Source organism: Strix uralensis, chromosome 2 (assembly GCF_047716275.1).
Source record: "Strix uralensis isolate ZFMK-TIS-50842 chromosome 2, bStrUra1, whole genome shotgun sequence".
In the NCBI taxonomy this organism is placed as follows: Eukaryota; Metazoa; Chordata; class Aves; order Strigiformes; family Strigidae; genus Strix; species Strix uralensis.
In genome coordinates this window covers 109389801-109411175 of record NC_133973.1, presented here as the reverse complement: position 1 = coordinate 109411175, position 21375 = coordinate 109389801, and the positions used below count along the sequence as shown (strand labels likewise).

Genomic DNA, 21375 nt, shown 5'->3' with positions numbered 1-21375 from the left:
CTACACTTTGCTAGAGCATGAGTAAATATGACAGACGGTCAATCAAAGGGATTGCTCTCATCTCAATCCAGAAAGGAAGGCAATATGCAAGAAAGTAAGAACATTCACACCATGGCAAGTTTCCTTCCAGGCTCAGCCAAACTCAAAATATTCACTTGCAATGAGAGGAAGAGTAGGACAGAAAATTGCTCTGTTTCTCTCATATTAACTACAGCTGCAATTAAAGCACTTGAAAGAAATATTGAAACTTGTATTTGCAAACACAATCCCAATACATTCTTCGTTGTTCCAAATAAAGATTTTATTTCAAAGAACATTTCACCACACCTTATCTTCGCAGTCTGTCAGCGCAGTTGAAGTATAGCAGTAACAGGCAATTTGAACAATAAAAAAAGTCATTGTTAGTCCAGAATTAAAGTCATACAGCAACAGCCTTTTCCCAGCCCAGGCTCAGTGTCAGATCCAGCATGGTTTATCTCAGGAGCAGACTTTTCTTTGGCTTTTCAAAAATGGTGCTCAAGTAAGCATGAAAGAGCTCAGGACAAATCAGCCCCCTCAGAAATTCCAAGGCTGGGTCATAGGAGTTTGCTGCAATGCAGAACACAGACTTTATTCCTGAAGAGAAAAAAATTAATAAAAAACAATTTTACATCAGGAGAAATATTTAAGAAATTGAAACTTACCTTAATCCTAACCACTGGAAAGTTCAATTTACAAAATCCTGCTCAATATGGTTCAGTAAAAAACAGAAAGCCCATTCTAGACAAAAAACTTGACAGTTTAATGCTTCTTAGCCTACTTGTTCACTTGTCTAACATTGATGACAAGCTTCTGTGTAACACTACACCAGCTGTGTGTGAAATACTCTTCTGCATAAAGGTAAAGTAGCTAGACACCACTTAGCAAGTACACTGTTTCTCCTTCAACTGATCTACAAATCTACAAAGAACAAGTCATAAAAAGAATGAGAACTATAATGGAAGATGGTAGAGTTTTCTTCCACAGATTTCTTGAGTCAAGGCACTGATTTTAAAAGCAGTTCAGAGCAGACAATCATTGGAATTCAACACATTTCACAAAATAAAAAAATGTGAAAGTGCAATATGTTTTTATCTTTAGATTTAAGTAATATGTAAATTTGATTATTAAAATGCAAGACGACCCAATTGCTGACAAAGTATCGAGGACACTATTTAAATTTTTTATCTAAACACTTCATAGAATATTTCTATTGCAAGTCTTTAGGAAACCAATTTTATAATTCAGTATATGATTCTGCATCATAAAGAAACAGCATAAGCAAGATCAAACATTAAGAAGTGTCTTAGTAAAATCAAGTTTATTCATCTGTATTTTAGGCAAATATGTAAGTAGTCAGCAAAGACTTTCTGCTATGACTGTAAACTTTTTATTTAAAAAAATTGTGTTAAAAACCAATACAGGAATTTCCATTAATGTTCTAAAAAAGTTTGTTCACATCTTGAAAGAAAATACATTAGCAACATCTCCCAGCAGAATTAATCTTTAAAAAAGTAAAACTCTAGCTGCAGAGCTTTTCTACAGTATAGTATCCTCTACGTTTTAATTTAATCACAGGATTGAATATCATTTATCTCTATTGTCTCTAGAACATGATCAAGAGTTTATCTTAAATAGATGATATTCAATGATGTGTTACACATTGCCACAGGTACTAACATTATTAGAAGAGTGCACAACTGAATTTCACTAACAAAGCAAGACCTTTTTATATGCTGCGTCATAACCCTTCCTAACCAATACAGTTAATTTAGCTATATGCCTTTAAAATCATGTACGTTTTCCAAGGAAAAATACTAAAAAATCCATGGTCCAAATTCTGCTCCCACTTATATTCACAGGATAACATAAGCACCATCAAGTTGTGGTTTATAGCTGAAAAGCATATAGAGACCCAGTGAGTTTATGAGTATAAGGGAGAGAAGAACTTGACCCATGTCTGTAAACATTCACAAAAGTCTGCAGTCGAAAGTGCCGGATAGGCAGCCTATCCGCAGTACAATTATTTCATTCACAGAGAGGTGTGGGGGCAGGGAGAACGTTATGGAACATTATTTTAGAGGCAAATTAAAATGCTTTTATGTACTTTGGAAAGACATATCCTCAGCTAGCTAAACCATACTCCAATAAAACATAATCCACTTCTACCCAAATACAGTACAGCATCATTTCCTAGCTCTCCTGTTCAGATTCAAAGGAGTACTCAATTGGGCAGCAAGCCCATGACAATATTTCAAAACATAAGAAACCCCCCACACCCCTCTGATCTAGCCTCCCCTTAACATACTGCTGATGCTAACAGGAGATCCTCACACATACGAAGAAAAGATCCAAAGAACCATAAACTGACCTTTATCCATGCACACACAAGAAGCGTGCATCTAGACAAAAGATCGTCTACAGCTTTAAGTATCATTTCAGTCTAGATCTCATTCTATATTAACCACATATACCATATAAAACATAACAGAAGGATAGGTGCTTATACACACTATTAAGTATACTTGTTCTCCCCATTCAGTTTGACAGCCAATTGCTCTATTTACATAAACGTCTGTTTGAATGTTCCTGATCCTGTAAGACACCAAACATTCAACTCATAAGCTAAAAGCAGAGTCAAGGATGCTCAGCAATTCACAGGATCAGACCCTGAATCAATTGAATGCAATCACAGACTAGGTTTGACATCTGACACAGCCTCCTGAAATCATTTACCCTCATGTTTTCCCCCTCCTTCCCCAATTCAGACCATGCTCCCACTAACGCAGGGACAGCCTTCAAAGCAAATAGGATCAGGCTCTGTCAAGCAACCACTGCAGTCTTTAAAATGTCTGGTATTTATTGCCATCCACTCTGGGGCAGACTTGTCTGCAATGAAAATGGTGTTCCTGGTGTTGACGGATAGTTAGCAAAACCTTCAGGCTGAGCTGTATAGTTCTCCAGAGCAGAAGCAGAATGTGCCTTCAAGGAAGAGAAGAAGTTAGGAAACAGCACTGATAAAAACCAAGAAACAAACAAAAATCTAAATCAAGCAAAATTTCAGGCACAATACCAGTCCTACTCAAGCCAAACCAAACAAAGTATAATGTAAAGTACACACAGAGATGAGCAAGGCACCTATATGCAGATGTTAAACCACAGCGCAACTATTGCTCTGAAATACCAGAGAACGAGGAAAGCAGTTGGATTAAGAGGAAAAATTAAGTGTTAACGGCATTTACTTTCCAGTAGAGTAAGCACCATCTGATTTGGAAGGCACAGCTTAATCATGAGCTGTAGTATTTCACTGACTTTCAACTTTATCTTCATTGCTTGAGTAGCTAAGTGTTAATTTTAGTGATTGGAACTTGTAAACAAGAAAACTGTTGTTTCCCCAATGCAGTCTGTGTACATAGATTTTGACAGAATAAATTCCTGAGCTGTAAAAGCAGCATGGCCTAGATTAAATAATTTGCTCCTGATCTACTTCCCCTCATATTCAAAAGATATCTGACAATATTCTGCATATTGACCAGTACTGAGACACATGCTCCATTTCAAAAACTGATGTGTCACAGAAGAGAGAAAACATTAATTCAAGACACTCAACTGCCTCTCCTTTTTTGTAGAGAAGGACAAATTTCCTACCAGAATCCTTAATCTGTACAGAGGCTGATTTTAATAAAAGGCAAACTAAACATCTAAAACAAACTCTGACAATAGTTTCACTTATGTAGGTTGATGACTGAAACAAGTTGTTTCATGGACAAAAGATGATGAAACTACACTTTACCTAAAGCCACCTCAAGCTTATATTACAATTGCATTTGTGGGAACCATCAAGAGAAAGGTACAACCACAGCAGACACAAATTCAAAATAATCTGACTGCATGTGTAGAGAGGCACATAATTCACAACAAAGTGGTCTTCCATAGAGAAGTTTAAGTATTAAAATGTCAGACTGGAACTGAGCACAAATTTTGCAACTACATGGTCAGCTCATTAGATTTAACACAAACCGAGCAAAAATTTCACTTGCAGGTCTTTTTTCTTTCACACCTCCCCATTTTACAAAGCGTTTTCACAAAGGGTTTGATCACATTCATAATGTCCAGAAGCACTGTACATTGGCCTTGAGTAAGAAGTTAATATGAGTTTTCTTTATCATCATCCTTGTAATCAGTTCTCAAACAGGTTAGGGGTTTTAATCATTTACTGACTTAAACTAATCCCAAGAAGTTAACACGCAAGCACATGCTCAAACAATTACTGGAAGTATTAACAAATAGGCATGTTACCTGTAGTAGTGCTGACTGTGCAGCCGCACTATGCTGCAATTCCTGTAAGGAAGATTGTGCGGCACCTTGAGGAAAGCCAGGGATACCAGGGAGAGATAAAAGACCAGGAAAAACTGCATTTCCCGGTGTCTGTAGTCCAGAAGTCAAGCTGAAAGAATGTCAAGATGTGGCTATTATTAGGGAACATCTGCATCATGATTTATCCTATGTTTTTCTCTCTATAAGGCTCATGTCTATATAAATTATAAAATCTCTCTTCTTCTAAATCTCATAAAGGACAGTTTCCAAACAGAAGCCCAGTCTCTGCCCACCTATAAATTATTCATGTACAGACAAACCAACACCGTCCGGAGAACACTTAAGAAGGGAACTCAGAAATTTTTGGACCTTGGCTGTGCGTACAATTTGCACACAAAAAAGCTTTACAGACAGAAGTTAATGCCGAGTACTTCCTTAAAACATAGGAACATCTAAGATATTGTCTGCTATTACCTGGATGTGTCAATGGATGCCCACGTGGAATCCATTCTTGTAAAAGCCTAGAATAGGAGGTGCCAAGTATCCTCATCTGGGAAATAAGATCACTCAGCACCTCACTGGATTAGACTGTCATAACAGGGACTACTGAGGACAACCTATTTAGTAACTACTCTATCAGTTTCTAACGACAGGTGGAAATTTACTGGTGAGCTAACTTTAAAAATTAACTGTAATTACTATGCATGAAAATAATGTCTGCCTAAAGTAAAATCAGTGTTTTGCTCAAGATAAAAAGAAATGGTTCTGACCTCCTTCAGAAACAGAAACATACCCAGCCTGTGCAACAAGTGCAGAGTTGAAGTTTGAGCTAAAGGCCGAGGCAAACCCTGGCAGGACCGGAGCCGGAGATGGGGCTGTGGCAGCTGCCGGCAACGGTGCAACTGCTGCTACTGCAGAAGATGCCTGGAGGCCAGGGAAAGAAGGGAGAGCAGGAGTGACAGAGGGTGTGTTAGAGACAGGAAAACCAGGGAAGGATGGGTTTGATGATCCCAGAGGTCCCTGGGCAACAGAAAAAAGGGAGGGGACGGCACTGGACAAGTTAAGCGAGAAGGGTGGAGCAGAGACTGTTGCTGAGGCGGCGAGTCCTGAGAGTACGGCGGCGGTGGAACTCACATGAGGGGCAGACACGGCTGAAGCGGTTGTAGACGGAGTAGCTAACAAAGACCCTGGGAGAGTGACGGGTGGTGTAAGTGCTGGATTACCAGTAAAAGCAAAGTTACTGGTTAGAGACGTAAAAGGAGGAAGTCCATTGAACACAGGGGCAATGGGAGCAGAGGAGCCATGTGGGGCAAGGGAAATGGAAGCCAGAGAACTGGAATTGTTTAGAGGAGCACTCAAAGAGGAGAGACCGGACAGCGCTGGATTCAGGGAACTGGGTAAACTGACTGGCATTGAAGCTGCTGAGGTGTATGCACGCCCAAGCGCTGACAGTCCTATAGTGCCATGAGAAGGGCCAGCCGAATGAGAAGGACCTTTGAAGGCTGAAAGGGTAGGACTCATGGGTTCTGTTTTGACCAGAACTGGGATACTTGTGGCAGCTGGGGCTGATGAGAGCTGCTGATCAGGATTAGTAGGGCTTGTGCCATGCAAGAGGGAGGCTGATGAGCCACAGTTGATGGGCATAATTGATGGCGAAGTGGTTAATGGTGACTGTGCAGGCAGTGTTGGAGGGGTGGAACTAGAATTGGCTACGGATGGGGATGGAAGACCTGGAAAAATGGCCAGCCCAGGTGTGGAGGAACGCTGTGGGGTGGGGGTGGCTGATGGAGTGTAACATTTGTTGACAGAGGAAGTTGGAGGGTCAGAGCTTTGATTAGCAAGAGCAGATAAAGAAGCAAGCTCACTTGTCATAGCAGAAGGTAAAGCAGATGAATTGATTAATGAAGTGTCATTTGATGTCAGAAATCCCTTTAAGACAGACAAAATTGGGTTAGGCAAGCTAAGTGAACCAGGAATGGTAGTGGCAGGAGAATTAGCAATTGTAGATGGAACAGGACTAGAAATCCCTTGGGCGTTGGGTGGCAAGGACAAAGGGAGGCCAGCAAAAACTGATGACAATGGAGTGGGATTATTAGCGGAAGCAATTGAAGAGGTTGCAGAAAACGGGAGGCCAGCAAATGGTGCAGTAGCAGATGCAAAAGCTTCACTAGGCACAGGGGTGGCACACGGTGTGGAAGAACCTTGTGGAGCTGGCGCAGCAGTGGGTATAGAAGCCAGTCCAGAAAAAACTGCAGGGACAGGGGTAGAGGTTGCACTGTGAACAGATGTGACAGGAACACCAGGCAATGAAAGGGATTTGATGACAGTAGGGGTTGGGGTGGATGGCTGAGATGTATGGATGGAAGAGGAGACCTGTCCTGGGAAAACAGGAAGGACAGGGGTAGACATGTTCATCCCAGAGATGAGTGGAGTTGCAGGTGCTAATGGATGGCTTATTGCCTTGACAGGTGATGGGGTAGGGACTGGAGTAGCAGCAGGTGTTGAAGGATTAGAACCATGAGGAGTAAAGAGCTGATTCGCTTGTGCAGAAAAAGCTGCAAAGAAACAAAACTGGTAAGAATACTTGAAACTGTCAGAAATGTTTGAAATCAACACACATTTTATACAGCATTTCAAAATATGATACACAGGCAACAGCTAACATACAATGTCTGTATATAAACAACGAACACTGGAGCCTACAAAAACAAAATGGAAAGGTACGTACAAACACATCACACAAGTTGTACATCATGTAGGTTACCATTCCTCTTTAAAACACTTTGTGGTATCTGCTACCTCTTCATGATCTCATGCAAGACAGTTAGATACTCAAATATATGCCGTAAGAATGTCTAAGTGATACAGGTAAACACCCTCCCTCTGGTCCCTAACATCTGACAGTACCCAAATCAGCATCAGATCACCTGGGCTCCTCTGCATCCACTCTCACTGAAGGTCAGAATTTCCTTCAGAACCAGTTAATTCAATGTATCATGATTTCAGAGAAGTTTAGTCAACAACTGAAGAAAGCTGATTTCAGGTGCTGGTATTTTTCTTTCCTTCAAAATCAGGTCATTTTCTTCACTGTGTTTCCTTCAGATTTTGATTCTAAGAAGGTACACTTTTAAATTCATGTATCATACTACAGTATTAAACTAACATTGGCACTTGACTTTATCAACAAATATTTCTGTAAGTCTTTAGTCAGGTGTCTATAATTGAGGCAAGCACCTGGCACTAGGAATATCAGCTTATATCAACCCTACAAAGTCAAAGAGACATCAGTCAAGCTGGAGGAAAACAAGCAGGCAAACTGCAAATGGGGATGTGGAGGTTAATGGAAAGAAGCTGCGTTTATGAACACTGGCATATCAAGAGCTTCAATATGCCTCTATATAGTTTCCTGCGGAATATGAATGTGTTAATCATTCCTCTCAAACAACCCTCATGCTTTATTTTACTTTTAAAATAATCTGTTCAACTGTAAGCAAATCACTGATCCAACCAGTCTAACTCATATCCCATAACTCTGTAACAGCTTAGATTTCTCTCTTGCCCAAATTCTACATATACACACACAAACCCAGAAATGGAATCTTTAAAATCTTGGACCTAAATTGATATGGAAAACTCCTGTTTTATGCATCTTGAAACTCTAAAACTAGCAAGTTTGCACACAAACTATTTCTTTTTACATATTCTTTTCCAAAAACCTAGACCCAGATTGCTCGGCTCTGGATTGTGCTCTTTCCTCATCCCGTTTCCAAGCTGAAGACTGTCCTAAGGATCACAGTTGTTAATCCTGACAGCCAAGACAGTCACCAGAGAACTACCGCTGCAATAGAACCCAGAGCTGTTACTGAATTTCTCCTCCTAAGAGAAGATTTTATCCTTACACTGTATTCATTTATCTGTATAAACTACCTTGTAAATGCATACACACTTAAAGGGGTATATATGCATAAAATGATTCTCTGAAACAGCAACATTTCTGTAGAACCATCCCTGGGCATAGAGGAGAAAAGACAATGCATAACTTTTTTTTTTTTTTTCCCCAAGAAGCATTTAAAGAAGCTAAACTTATGGTCCTTTTATCTGTTTTGGGTAGTTGTTAATATGCCTGACTCAATCGTCACTAGATTCTCCGTTTCTATTTGTCAAACCTAACAAAGTATTATCAAAGGCTTTGTGTAAGTAGTTCATAATAGGATTTATTATGATGATTTTTCTAAGTCTACAAAGCGTATGAAGTACCACACAAATCGAGACAAAAAAAATATGCACAACTCTCTCTTCTGCAAAAAGAATTGGATTTTAAAGGGTAAGACAAAAGTGCAGGTAGACATAGTTGGATGTAACAGTCTGGGATAAGACATTCTACATATGGATTTCAATGAACCATAAATAAAGAATCTGCCTCTCTTGTATCCCTAGCTTCCCACTGCAACTAATGTATGAAATTAAAATGTGAATGAGTTTTCAAATAGATGTCCAGAGTTTTAGCAACAGCAAAGATATCACTGAAGTGTTTCAGTGCACTACATTGCAAAGCATATTTTGATTTAGTAAAAAACATGATTTCTCACATATGGAGAACAATATAAAAATTTAATGAATTAACATAAAAGGCCGAATTGTAATGTTTCAATGCTTCTAAGTGCCAAATGCCTATTATTTTTTTCTCAACTCTCAAGGGATCCCATTCCAACAGTAGTTAAATACTTAGAGGCTTATGCAAACCCCACTAAACAAATATGCTGTTTACATTTTCTGAACAAATAACAAAGATACAAGCAACACAAAAATCCCCCTGGGAATTTGCAATTTACCTTGATTTTGGGAAGGTTTTGCCTGGCTGGAAAGGTCCTCATTTTCTAAACGGAGAATAACAGCTTGTTACTTAAAAGCAGATGAAACTCCAGCAGTGAATGATCCATTCACAACAATGAATTAGAAAAAATACCATCAACGCTTTTAAAGGTATGCAAGCTTTACCTGATACCACTTGATTAGCAGTGTATGTCGGAGGAGCTGGTAAGCCTGGAGCTATGACATTAGCCATTGGAACTAAGCCAGCATTGTTGTAAGCACCTAAAACAACAAATGCAATACACATCTCAGTTGTCAGAAGAACCCACATCTAAATGAACCCGTGCCTTTTCCTTTAAAAGCACCTTTTTGAAGACTGTAAGACCAAAAAGCCAGACCAGTTAATCATCCAGGCTGGATGCTGACTTTTGCCAATGTCTGCCTGAATGACATGCATTGTGATCCAAATTTTAGTAAGGGCCATTCTCTTGAAAGAGTCTGAAAAAGTCAGGTTTCAATTGCTTTCAGTTCCATTTTGCCTGAAAAACTCAAAGGGGAGGAGTGATTCAGAGTGTCTGCATCAGCATTTGTTCTTTTTCTATTCCTAACTTAAAGGCTGTTACAAGTCTTCCTTTAACACTAAAGCCTTGACAGATGGAAGAGCCAAGCATACATCAGCAACCATGATCAGCCCTCTAACTAGTCAGAAAATTCAGAGAAAAATGTCCCATCTCGAAGACTTAGTCTATCATTTGTCAATATTTCTTTAAATGTTAAGAAAGTCAAGTGGGTTAGCAAATTATTTTAATGTAAACACTTATTGCACTTGACATATTAAAAATATCTTTTTTCCTTCCTTATTCTTTGGAGCAACTCAAACTGTTGTATTGCTGTGGTATATAGCTCTGACAAAGAACATCCGAATTTAAATCACAGGAACATAAATACACTTCACAGTGGTCCTGAATAAATATTTTAAGAGCATAAGAACGTACTCTTCATGGGGAAAGGTAGCACTTGAACAATATTCAAAGTACAGTAATTTGTCATACACAAATTCTGATTTCACACTTTCATAACAGTTCTATCTAATGTTAAGATTTCTTGCATGCCAACTATTGGCTAAAAATCAGAAAAGTAACTAACAATCATTGGGTCACCCAGGAAGGAAATGTTAAACCAATACATGTAAGAGGCAGAAAACAAAATATCATTCTGACCATTGCTTGCAAACAATCAAATTCAATAGTTTCATGTTAGCATCTGGAATCTCATTAAAAACATTTTTTATATATATAAATTTACCATCAGCTATGAGTTCTGTTGTCACAAGTGTTTTTTTAAAACCCATGTTGTGGCCTAATAAGGCCCTGGAATCCTCAAAAGCTGTTCCATATCCTAGAATGCACTAATATTTACATTCAGCCACAGGTCAAATTTTGTGCCCTAACTTACTTTGGATAGGATTTATTTAATATAAATTTAAGCTAGTCTGCAAGTTTCCTATATACTTTCTGGGGAGCAAGTAATTTCTAGGGCACAAATCATCAGACTTACTTTAGCCACTAGTAGTCTATATTTTTCTGAACTGACTATAGAGAGACTTGCAGACATCAAGTCAGTTAGATGACTTACCCTTCAACATGTATGCTAAGAGCTCTACCACACTTTCTCATCAAATACCTTCAAAACTCCCCAAAATCCCTAACATCAGTGAAAAACAAGCTTCCTAACCAGAACACTCCCTGTTTGCAGTACAGAATTGCAAGATGAGAAAAAATGTTTAACTGCTGCTCAAAAAGACCAGTCTGACTACATAGGTACTCCAACCTCTTCTTCCAAAGAAACACCAGTTGCCATGCTCCCTTCCAAAAATGTCTGGAATCAAACAATTGATGCAGTGGAGCAAAGAAAGAGGAGTTTATGAAGGAAGGCTCAATCTTACCTAAGGCACAAGGTTAGGAATAGTCAGACCAAACAGAGGAAAAAGCAATCACTATGTCCCTTCTGAGACTGAAATCTACACGCCTAAACTTTTCTTTTAGGAAACTGTGTTCTCTCCACTGTGATGGAGAGAAAGTAAAGCTGAAGGCAACTAAGAAACAGATTACCATCCTTCAGCAAGTTCCTACATATTTCTACCCAGTTCAGGGCTGTGCCTGACCATATCGTAAGTTTGGTACAACAGCAACAAGTCAACAGACTTGTCAAGCCAAAGCCCAAGTCTTGTTCAAATATTACAACAATTACACAGCCCTAGTCTTGTTTAAAATGCACAATACCTCCCATAAATGAAATATTTTGTCATCACAACAGGCTTGTGAATTTTTCTTATGATATGGATGTTGGAAACAGAAGGCAATATACTCCTATTTTCATCAACTCTGCAGTCATGACAGGAAGAGGTAGAAACCAGTACCCAGAGCATGCTTAGGAAGCACAAACCAATTTCAGATATGATCATGGTCAGAGAAACTGACACTTGACACTTATTACTTAAAAGGCAAATGGATGAAACAATAGCATCAAGCTAAAACACATAGAAGCCTTACTTGGTGCAATAGTTGCATGTGGCCGACATGGTGGGATGGGGTATGGAACTGGTTTGTGTGGATTGTAGGTTGATGGAGCCTACATAAACAAAAAACAAACGGAAGAAGCAATAGTGAAAGCATTACCTAATGTTTCTCAGACAAAAAGCTAACATTCAGATACTACTACAGACAGCTGTTCTTCACTGGAAAAATATTTGATATTAGATTTCTTCATAATATCCATAGTGACTGCAAACATTTCACTCTTTCTGAAAAGAATGAAACAAAAATCACTAGTATACCTTTAGATTTTAATATAGTACTGAGCACAGGTGGGAAAGAGAACTCCTTCCTGCCTTGTAGTCTCCACAATCTGCAGTCTTGGACTGACTTCTCATTTTAAAGATTTAGCACATTTAAAACTAACAAATACTTACGAAGGTATCTGTCCCTTTCAAATAGTATTTAGTGGGAAAAATCTCATAATAAAAGTGAAAATAAAACATTTGGACAATACTTTAGTATCAGGTTCATTGAAAGTTTGTCCCACATGCTTAAAAATTTTGAAACACAGATCAGCTATGTTGTTAAGAAACAAGAACCTCCTTCTAAGGCACTGCTGTAATTCAATTTTCCAAGATGCAGGCATTTTTTATGTTCATGTGGGAAACCCTCAGAGACTGTAATAAAAACTTCCATATACTTCTATCTAAAACTTCCACTAGCTCATAATGGACTACTAAAAATGCTTTGTTTTCTCTTCTGCTACTGTAATTTAAATTCTGCCTTTAAATGCACACACATTGTATGCACTAGAGAATCCTATCCCCCACAGATATAAACTAGAGCTTCTTTTCAAGTTAAATGCAACATAACAGCATTTTATATCAAAGCCTCACTGGATTGGCTGGTGGTTGGATTTTTTTTCTTTAAAGTTTCACTTAGTTATTCATTTATTAGACATACTGGTTTGGATGGTCCAAGTATACGGGCTGCTATTCCCTTTCCTTCGTTAGTACATTCTTCTGTGTCCTTTTTGATAGGGGTTCCCTGAAACAACAGAAAATTGAACTGTTAAGTATTAATTTAGAAGTAAATTTTGCTAGAGAATTTCTGCCATTTTTTTTTTTTTCTAAACTACATTCAAGTTTTTGAATATTCTGAAAGTGATACTTAACTATGTTAGGAAAAATAAACTGTGTTCTAGGTTTGCAAAATGATAAGAACCTTCCAATAGCTTGGTTCATAACACTTTTGTAAAAAGATGCATATTAAACACACCGTGTTTCTGACACAATTAGAATTCTGCATTTTGACTTGTGGACATGGTAACTTACATTTTGATGTCCCTTAAGAGTTCACAGGAAATACTTAACGTGGTTGTTCTCGAACTACACTAAGATTAGCAGTAGTACTGTACTAACCATATCAGGTCATCTTCTCAAACTACCAATAAGGCTCTTTACACCTCTCCTGATTCTGCCAAATATTGCTAGAGATTACAATGTTTTCCTTAGATGAACAACGTCTTATTTATGCAGTAATCTTTACTTGAAGCAGCATAGAAAGGATGGGCAAATAAAATAATGCAAGTTCCCTATAAATGTGGAATGGGGTAATAAAAAAAACCCCAAACCATTGCTTTTGATTCCACTCCTCCTTGCACATATATGAATCCTGGGTTTGGTTATACTACAATGAATCCTAAATCAAGGATGCTGTGAAAAGCAAAAGCATAGGATCATGCTTACGGGGAAAATTCCATTTATGCGGCTTGGTTTGCCCTTGGGATAAGGGTTGCCAGGAATCATGCCACAGGATGATATCATAGCATGAGGAGCCTTACAACCCGTTTTTGAAGCCTGCAAAATAATCAAGAAAGGACATTATTTGCGATCAAATTCAATGCTTTAAAGAAATTAATTACTATTTCATGACATTTAGACTGCATGATTCAATTTCCATGGAATAACTCAAAGCTTTGTCTCAAATCTTCTTCCCAAATAGTCCAAATAGTGTGAGCTTCTGCCAAAGTCCCCTTTGTTTTGAGTAACTCTACTTGGACCACCTGTACTTCTGCTGAACTTGGGGTTAAGCACTTGGTGTCCTCTAAAACAAATGCAGACTGTTTCCTTCAGCATTACTTGCAATTCTGTGCCTCTTTTTCCATATGATCCTAATGCCTGAGAGAAACTTCCCCTTTTTTTTGCACAAGTATTACATAGCTCTTATCTTTTTGTAGCTGCTTCTTTCAGCTTGTCTTTCACCAGTAGTTCCCAGAAGTCCTCACAGGAAGTCCTGACCCCACAATGACCATAAGGATGGAAACAATACAGAATCAAAGATACTAGAGTATCTTGACTACCTGTTCAAGAATTCTTCTGCATCTTTTCTTCTCTGACATATTAATTCTGAACAGATCTTCAATAAGACGATAATTCTGAGCATCAACAATGTTGCTATAAATAAAGACATTGACAGATGATTACTGTCACTCCATATGCTGATCAGAAATGATGCATTACTGAAAAGTGATCAACACTTATTCAGCCAGTACCCAACAATACATTAAAAAACCATAATTATCTCCAATCATTTTACTGTTATTATTAAAGTAAAAACCCCAGGCTTAAATATGGACTTCATACCTCTAAGTAAAACATGGTATTAGAATTAAGTATCAATATGGAACAATGGACGACAATGGCAAAAATAACTAGGCTGACAAAACAAACAGTTCGTTAGAAAGATTTAATTGCTACTAGCACATAATTCCCAGCACAGCAGAAAACCAGCAGCTCCTTAGTTTACCACTGTTTCTTGCTAGACTGGTAGAGAAACAAATTTTCATCTTATTTACTCTAGAATGAAAAAGATTAAACCCCTAGCAATACTCACATGTTCTGCAGAGCTAGTGAAACCCCTCGCATAGTTCAAAAAAGTAACCTTCCTTTCTCCTTGCTCCTCTCCCAAAAATAATACCAGACGCACCAAACAGAACAACAAAATGTGCAAGTACAAGGAGAGTAATGCCTGATACTGTCTTTTTCAAAACCCTAATCAGAGCACCTTTACTGCTGTCAAACATTACCTGCTCCTTTCAAACTATTGAAAATACAATACAGCCCCAAAAAGGAGGACTTCTCAAAGTAGGATATGAGAAGAAATGGGATAAGCAAATGCTGAACAAAGACATGAAAAACACCTCAAAGAATGGTATTAAAATGTGAATGACCTTTCAGCTTTCTTCTCTAGTTCTGATTAGCAAAGTAAGTAGTATTTGGGGTGGGATTTCTACAACATGACTCCCTTATGATCTTGCACTGTAGAAATTCAACAGCTAAAGAAGCTACCATGCCTTCCTCCCACACCAGATGAAGTGTAGCAACTAAAGAGTCTGTGAGTTCCAATCTCATTTCAAGAAGCCAAACAGGTTAGTTTAATGCGCCACTGAACTTCCTTCAGGCTATCTTGAAAAGACACTAGGAGCATTCATACAGCTTAAAGCTCAACTCTGAAAGCAAGATCATGTCTATATCCTCAGTCTTATTTGCTTTATGGATATTTATATAATGAATTTATATACTTCAAAATGTTCAAGCTGGCTGTAATATATAGCATCCATATGCAAGGCAGACATACTTAATGCAAAAACAACCCCAACCTAAAGCAGAACACTTCATATGATAAATCCCTAAACCAGGCAGAAGAGTTCCAATATACACCTATGGAAAAGGTGGGTCCTTTGAAGCAGCTGTATTAGTAAAAAACCCCAACTTTCTGTGCAAACATACATTTATCATATCTACACATCTTTTATAGACGCTAGATCTGTAAATCAAGTATGTCAATTTAAGAGATGTATCTATTTAACTAATTTTTATGTACGTAACACTTAGAGGGCTTTTCAAATCCAAAACGATCAATTCCCAGAATACCCTGGTCTCAAGCCTTTTACATTTCAGTGAGCAGAAATTAGCTTAAGGTCATCTTCATTCTCTACAACATTTGAAGGCCACTGTAAAAATATCGGCAGTGGCAGTTTTCCAGCAGGCAGAAGCCCACGTAGCAGCATGCTCAAGGCTCAGACGAACTACAGAATTTTGCACAATGTCTACTTCTAATTCTTTTTACAGTCCCATCAATAATGGATTCGTGCTTTAACTTAACTGGCCACAGTGTTTCCTTCTAGAAGTATCTTAAGTTTTATATACTGAAACATTAGTAAAAACAATACAACTTAAGGAAATGTAACATGAGAGATACTTACGAAGCTAAGATTTCAAGGGCAATAAGTTTATCTTTACTGAACGTGAAGCAGTTGAGAATATTAACCATTTTTGATGCCGGAACTGCCACTATTTTCTGACAAGTAAGCAAGAAAGAGAAAAGTGTATATAAAATAAGAGACTACAATTATTTTAAACCAAGAATGCTACTCAGTAACAGCTTCATATCATGTATTTAATTTAGTATTTTCTCCCTCCCACTGGGAAGAAGACTATGCCCTAAACACTGAACAAGAAATTGCAAAAAGCATGTGCTAAAAGCAGAGAAATTAGGAAAGTTAACAATAGTTTAAAAGGGCTACATCAATTCTTGTGATACACAGGAAAGTAAAAAGTCTTTTCTGACTTTAGTCAGAAAAGATACTATGGTTAAAAGTATGACATTTTATATTTTGATACCACCGAAAGAGATGAAGAGGAAAAGTTTGAAGATTAAAGGATAGACCGACCCAACAGTTGCAAAAGTAGACATCATAAAACTAAAATAAGATTCAGAGGGCAAACTTACTCTAGAAGATTATGCCACAAGAACTTACATGTTGTAAAGCCTTTATTGCCTTGAGCTGTGGTTCAGCCCAGGAAAAGTATCTCAGTAACTCAACAACCTGCAACAGAAAGGCCTTCAATTAATTTTTTATATATATTTAAAAACTATGCTAACAGCATCAATATCATCTTTTTATTTCTGGAGTATAGTGGTATACTGCTAAAAAACATGTGTCTGTGATGTTTGATTACATCAGTGCCTACCAGTATCTAATGTTCTTTTTATTTCTAATTAGGCACCTAAAAATTCTGTTATGAGATGAAGTTCTTCTGTGAAAATATTTAAAATACTTGCTCCTCTCTATATATTTGCATATATGCACAATTGTCACAGCATTAGCATAAAAAAAATAAAGTCTTTCTGAAAAAGCTTATAAACTTACAGTATCTCATATTCACCAAACATACACCAAAAAAAAAAAAAAAACACCCAAGGAAAAGAAACAGGAAAAAAACCTATATAGTATCAAAATAAGCTGGGATACTTATTATATGCCAGTTTACAAAATACATGCAAAATAAGTCTAAATTCCATGATGATAAATTTCTCCAATTTTCCCCACACAAGAATGAAAATGTAATGATTTTGATAACAAAAACAACTTTGAAGTATTTTTAAGAGTTTAATGCTGATATAATAACGAGAAATTAAATCTCCTCAGTTAATAAATAAAAAAGCTAATATGATCAGCCTCGGTATGACTGGAGACCCTGTCTTTCTGTATTACTGCATACACAAAACCAATAGGTCCCATTAAACCCATGACAGTGTTGGCTTTTACCTGTTCACTAGAAAAGTATCCATGAACATACTCAATAGCTTTTAATTTGTACTCAGTCAATACAGCCTAGAAGATATAGGAAAAAGACACATAGTTAGTCCCTCAAGAATTATAATTATAGCGCAACCATCTGCTAGACTAATCTATTAATCTAAAGAAATCTGACCTTACAAAGTGACATTTGCATCAATTTCACAGCAATATTTCTAAGTAACAGTACACTCCTTAGATAATTGAGAACAATAAAAAGCGGAGATGTAATTTAACTCTTCTATTTAAAAAATCATTAATTTTTTGATTTAATTTTGCTTTTTTTGTTTAAAACTGTACTGAGAGAACATCATCACTCTTCTTTTGTCTCAAAGATTTAGATCAACTTTACATGAAATAACGTAATACAGTTGATAACTCATACAATCTCTTTGTATGTTTCCTGTAAAATAATTAGCAAAGCATCTTATTTCAGTGAATTTATGAAGAGACTGGATAACAAGTCTGTGCAGACAGAATTAAGTATACAATAAAGCTTGCTCCAGAGGCTGATGTTGTCTTATCATTACCTTCCCGTAGTTCAAACTTTAATATGCAGTCATACAAAACAAAGGAAGCAGAGTAGTTTAACACAGTACTGGCCACCACTTTTGACTTAGTGGCAAGACAGTTTTGTTGATAACCACATGGGCTACCTAACAGCCAGGGCTTCCTCCCTCTCCTCATACCCAGCTCACTGATCCAAGATGTAAGGAAGACAGGCAACCACTGAATTCCGGCCCCAAACTGGTGCAAACACCTTCCTTCCCCAGTTTCCAAGGCCTCCCTCTACTGCTAGCTCTCATGCTTATTCACAAATCACCTCCAGGTTCACCCACACGCCCATTTCTATCTTCTTCCCAATAGCCCTAAAACCTACCCCTACTCCTTCTTTTTTTGTCCTTGGTCCTCCACACAGACAGACATGAAATTCTCCATCACTGCAACCTGACTGTGAGGAGCACAGGTGCACAGAAACCCACCCGCATACTGTTGAGGCAACGCCCTTCCTTTCTGTACGTCATTAAGAGACCAACACTACCAGACATGCTGAAGTCACAGGGGAGAAATAACTTCTCTTTTCAGGCTCATTTTTTCTTCTCTCCCTTCCTTCTCTTCACATATTTTGGAAAAAAAGCCTGGTATGTCATATAGCAACCTCTTTACCAAAACAAACATCACTCTTCCTCCTTAAATCAACAACTGAATGATTTTATAGTAAAGAATACAAACAGAAAGCACTGCTATGTTTACTTATGAAAAAATGAAACAAAACAAAAAAAAAGAACTTTATTTTGTTAATAATCATAAGTATGTATAGGGAAAGATAGAACTAAGCTACACATTAGGACATTTAAATAACTGTTCCTGATAATTGTAGGACTGCAAATGGAACACACCAACACTTGTGAATCATGTAACAAAGAAGGTTCTACCACAGAGCTAGAAATGAAGCTTAAACAAAGACCTAGCAACAAAGACACAAAATAAGCATTTGGAAAATGAACATTACACTGCAACTGCACAGCTATTATTAACACAGCACAGAACTGATCCTTAGATCAACAGTAAGTTAAGTTTACAGGAATACAGGCTGATAGCATACAGAAAACATAATTGCCTAAAATGACATGTCAAAATCCTTTTGTTTGAAGTCTTTAGTAATCACAGAGCGTATTCTGAAGGGCTGCACTGCGGTAGTAATATTTGAAACATTACTCCCTCCAACCACTAAATCTCAGAGAAAGAATTCATGTGCATGTTGTTCCTTGATTTCTTCCCCAGATTTTCCGTAAGAATTCTTAGGCTGGGAGGGAAGTCCACACCCTGAAATATCTTAGGCTGTCATGTTTTCAGCTGGTTATGCAGCATGGAACATACCTGTTTTATAAAAAATTTATGACCATGACCTTATGCAAAAACGCTAGTAAGTGCAGTTGCAATAACAAAGACTCATCCCTGGGGCTTTCGTGCACAGTGGTTTATATCTCAGTATGTTCCATAATAATAATATAACTGCAGCCATCATGCTGAAGAGAAGCTGAACTGAAACTGAACTCTGCGGCGCCCAAGCCCAAATAAAGGAAATGACCTCTTCTAGACAACCCATCATAAGAAAATACATTTATTACAAAAATGCTAAGGATTTCTTTTCTGCCCTAAGGCAAATCTTATCCAAAACACACCCTTCATTTTCACAGTGACAGCTTTAGCAGGATACTTACCTGTTCTACTGTGACACTGAAATCACCTCTGCTTAACTACAGCAAAATACATCATCCCAGGTTTGTAATTCCCACACAAGACAGGAACCATTAATCTCAGCGGTTCTGATTTTTTTCTATCCTTTTCCACTTCCGGCACTTGAGAAGCCATCTGAACCACTAAACTCTAGCTTTCCTGTTAAAAGCAGGCCTCTGCAGAAAGAAACGAGACCTGCAAGACACCAGGAAACCTAGATTTGTATCTTTGCTTCCCACAACTAGCAGGTATTTTGCTCCGTGAGTTTTTAAGAGGAGATGCACAAGCACAGTTCACAGCACACATCAAAACCCAGGATTTCACAACCTGGAGGAGGGTGTGCACACACCCCTGAGCTGTGGGAGATGTGGCTTTGAACAAGGCATGCAGAGTGCAGCTTTGAAAACAGCCCTCTCATGTCATATTTGTGTATTGGATCTCCTAAACCATCACATAAAAGGTGGATGCCTCACACTGCAAGTCCCTGTCTCTGGTTAGGCCAAGCAAACGCAGCCTCTAGCACCAAGTAAGAGATACTTGGCCATTTTGGATTTTCTTCCTCACCTTCCCTGACAGTGAAAAACCCGTGATAAATTTGTTCAAGTGCTTATTTCAAATGAGCACTCTTCAAGCACATGTTGCTAGCTCACTGGTAGCAGTCTGGACATTCAATCTGACTTTTCTGAGAAAATAAAAATATCTCAAAGAGAGAAAGCATGTCACAGCAACTTTACACTGTTATATCCGACATACAAAAACTAGGACACACCAGTAACACGGGATTACAGTTCTTCACACTGAGGTAAAATTTACTCTTTATTGAACCCTGAAGTGATTATTAAAGACAAACATGTAACCTGGTGTGTTCATCAGGAGGAATATTCTACCATCAAATGGTTAAACTAACATGCAAAACGAGAAGTTACCTTTCTAATTTCATCCAGCACGGTTTCAAATGATTTCTTATCCATCTTTATTAGTTCATTCAATGCAGACACTTAAACATGGAGAGGAAAAAAAATATCCAGGCCAAAGGCTTAACAGTCTTTAAGCACACGGAAAAAAAATTACTTAAAAAAAAAAAAAAAAAGGAAAGCAAGGCAAGGAAGGCAGGCTAGGATCTTCTCCCCCTGGGAATTTAGCGCTGACGCCTTCGCAATGCTGGACGCAACGCAAGAGACAAAGGCGAACCGCCGGCTGCTGCTCGCTGCCTCGGAGGGGCCCCGCGCCCGCTCCCTGCCGGTTCCGAGGCTGTCCTCGCCGGCGAAGGGAGAAGGAGAGCTCGGGGCTAGAAGGCGGCGGCAGCCGCGGCCCCTCGGAGCGGCGGCGCAGCGACCCCGCAGCGCGGCTCCCCTCAGCACGCGGCACAGAGGCCCGGCCGGCCCGCGCCCGCCTGCGGGGCGCCCCCGCACCCCATCGCTCGCTGCGCCGCCACCCTTTGACCCCGGCGGTCAGAGACCGAGGCGCTTCGGAGCGGGAGCGCGGGGCCTCGGGCCGAGGCGTCCCGGGAAGCAAGGGCGCGGCGCGCAGCCCCTAGCCACCGACAGAGCACCCCGCTCCGCCGGTCCTGCTGCGCCGCCGCCGCTCTCCTATGACATCACACCGCGGAGGCGAAGGCCCCCTTCCGTGCTGGTCGTCAACAACGATGCCTGAGTAGAAGTGGCGGAAACTCGAGCTGGACTCGCCCCTCTTCCAGCTCCCGAGAGCCTCGCCGAAACGTGGAACGCTGCCGCAGGGCGCCGCCACCCTCTCTCTGGCCTACCGCTGCGCTGCCGTCACGCGGTTTGGAGCTGGCACGATGACGGG

The 21375-nt window shown here is 39.0% G+C and overlaps 1 protein-coding gene across 3 annotated transcripts; it reads right to left on the bottom strand.

The window, feature by feature from the left end:
* Positions 1 to 482: 482 nt before the first annotated feature.
* Positions 483 to 21335, bottom strand: PROSER1 (proline and serine rich 1). Of its 3 annotated transcripts, XR_012627678.1 has the most exons (14): positions 20496 to 21334; positions 17299 to 17364; positions 16507 to 16575; positions 15952 to 16046; positions 14047 to 14140; positions 13433 to 13543; positions 12648 to 12731; positions 11700 to 11778; positions 9334 to 9429; positions 9168 to 9212; positions 5129 to 6890; positions 4318 to 4465; positions 2755 to 3000; positions 498 to 615 (listed from the first exon to the last, which is right to left on the bottom strand). XR_012627678.1 is itself a non-coding variant. In XM_074859779.1 (13 exons), the coding sequence occupies exons 1-13, from the start codon at positions 20538 to 20540 to the stop codon at positions 610 to 612; spliced, it is 2700 nt and encodes an 899-aa protein (XP_074715880.1). In that variant the 5' UTR covers positions 20541 to 21335; the 3' UTR covers positions 483 to 609. The 3 variants fall into 3 exon arrangements, 2 of the variants coding, with proteins under 2 accessions (XP_074715880.1, XP_074715879.1); XM_074859779.1 differs by lacking the exon at positions 2755 to 3000 and having other exon boundaries at positions 483 to 615; positions 20496 to 21335; XM_074859778.1 differs by lacking the exon at positions 498 to 615 and having other exon boundaries at positions 1241 to 3000.
* Between the last annotated feature and the right edge of the window lie 40 nt (positions 21336 to 21375).

Excerpts from the sequence above, each read along its gene's own strand:
- PROSER1 (XM_074859778.1), bottom strand. The coding sequence starts at position 20,540 with ATGGATAAGAAATCATTTGAAACCGTGCTGGATGAAATTAGAAAG. Across the intron at positions 14,141-15,951 it reads GCCCTTGAAATCTTAGCTTC|CAACATTGTTGATGCTCAGA; the intron begins GTAAGTATCTCT and ends CTTTATTTATAG. Across the intron at positions 9,430-11,699 it reads ACATGCAACTATTGCACCAA|GTGCTTACAACAATGCTGGC; the intron begins GTAAGGCTTCTA and ends TTGTTGTTTTAG.